General features: G+C 46.1%; 1 pseudogene across 1 annotated transcript in view; it reads right to left on the bottom strand.

The window, feature by feature from the left end:
- Positions 1 to 524, bottom strand: part of TEOVI_000305000:pseudogene — a 757-nt pseudogene extending 233 nt beyond the window's left edge. The window contains 2 exon segments of the mRNA in view: position 1; positions 3 to 524. The exon segment at position 1 is cut by the window's left edge and continues 233 nt beyond it. Coding sequence covers position 1; positions 3 to 524 — 523 coding nt within the window.
- Between the last annotated feature and the right edge of the window lie 1337 nt (positions 525 to 1861).

Raw genomic sequence — 1861 nt, 5'->3', positions numbered from 1 at the left:
GGGGCAAAAAAACTAATTGCAATCGAGGCGAGGAACCCTGTGCTAAGAATGTTACCAATGAACTCACGAAAGGCTCCTACAGAATACACAACTCCAACAAACTTGATAAACGGCTTCTTTCCTTTCTGCTGCTCTCTTAATTCCGGCGGCAAGCTTCGAAGGAGGCTTTCAGCGACCTCCTCGTAGTGCCGCCGGTATCCTCATCCGGAGCAGTACTCCACACGCACCTCATGTTGCACGGTATCCGTTACCCGAGCCTTGCGGAGTGCCTCCTCACGCTTTTCGAGTTTCAAAACGGCGAGAATAAGTTCCCGCTTCGACCGCAGGTGATGGAAAGCCTCCCCCTTCTCGTGCAGCATTTGCTTCAAATCCGCCTCCTTTAGCATTTCAAGATATTTGTAGCGGTGGCTGCTGTAGTCGGTCGCTTCATTATCGGCATTGGTAGCACTGCCAGCATTCGCTGCCAAAAAGGCTGCTATCAGGAGCGCCAAGGAAAATGAGATGCGAACAAATCGGTTGCGCATATGCCCACAAATACACAAACACTCTACGGTGTATTATCACCCGCTTTTGTTCTGAATGTGCTTTCTCCTCCTTCGCACTCACAGACGCCCACCGTTAAGTGTACGAATGAAGTGGTGGGGCAAAAATACTGAAGAGGGAATTAGAGGCGATTCGCCGCACCCGTACGGAGTGCGCTTGTGCTCTACTTGGCGCCCTCCCCCACTCACACGCCCCTCGCCACAAACTTTGGAAAGGAAGAAAAAACAGATGAACAAAAGAAAAATCCACAGTGGCAGCACCAGAAAGGTCAGAAGGTTAAGAACAAATAAACCGTAAAAGAAGAAAACCAGTGCGAACAAACAAAGTTCGGAAAGGTGAAAGGTAATAGGAAACACACCACCTTATTTAATACAGGGAAGGGACAGAAAACACCATATCACCTGTAGGTGTGCCTAATACGTCAACTTCTATCCGCCGCACAAAAGTAACTCCTCACAGAACACAACACAACACAACAGAACCAAACAAATACATCTACTCCCCTTCTGCAGGTGCGCGAAGGGGATCATGATATGTTTGGCCTTTCCATTCCTCGGTACAGTGTCGGAGCTTAAAGATATATTTAATTCAACAGGACGTCAGCAGCAGGTGATTCTTTCTGCCTTGTTGCTTCCACAAGTTCCCACTCAACGGTTACGCTTTACGTGCTGCGCCGCGGAGCGGTAACTTGGAGAAGTAACAACACAAAGTAAAAGAGATGTTGCGATCATAAACATGAGACCAGTTTTTCACCCTGTAGAAACGCCTCGAAAGAAACTTCCCTCCTATTTTTAAAGAAGTAAAGAGACATATCAATAGGGGGAAAAGGCATTAAAACGATAGCGGCAACAATAAAAGGGGAAAAGTGCTCGCGTAGCAGCTGTGAAATGATAAGATGCAGAGGTACAATCTACATGCGAGATCACCCGCTGAAGACAGTAGACACAATATATATATATATACGTATATGCCAATGCAAAGACACAAACCTTTTTCGTACAAGTGTGCAATACTCCCCGGGCTCTATCTGAATACACGGGGGGAGGGAAACAGCATGTTTTGTTACACAAGTGAACACATAAATAAATATATCAACATGCGTATATATATATATATATATAGGATGGTTGGGTGAAACTGTTTGCGACATCTGGTGAAGTTCTCATTTGCAGTCTCACATTTCCACTCACGTCCGCTTATCTGAAGGGGTTCAACCCCGAGGCACCAGGTGTGGAAACTGCGGCGACACACACACACATATATATATATATAACGCCCCGCATTACCTTTGCAAAACTCTATAATGGCATATCGTACA

This window comes from Trypanosoma equiperdum, assembly GCF_001457755.1.
Source record: "Trypanosoma equiperdum strain OVI genome assembly, contig: ctg_642, whole genome shotgun sequence".
In the NCBI taxonomy this organism is placed as follows: domain Eukaryota; phylum Euglenozoa; class Kinetoplastea; order Trypanosomatida; family Trypanosomatidae; genus Trypanosoma; species Trypanosoma equiperdum.
The sequence above is the reverse complement of the archived record's forward strand: the minus strand, read 5'-3'. Positions and strand labels throughout refer to the sequence as shown.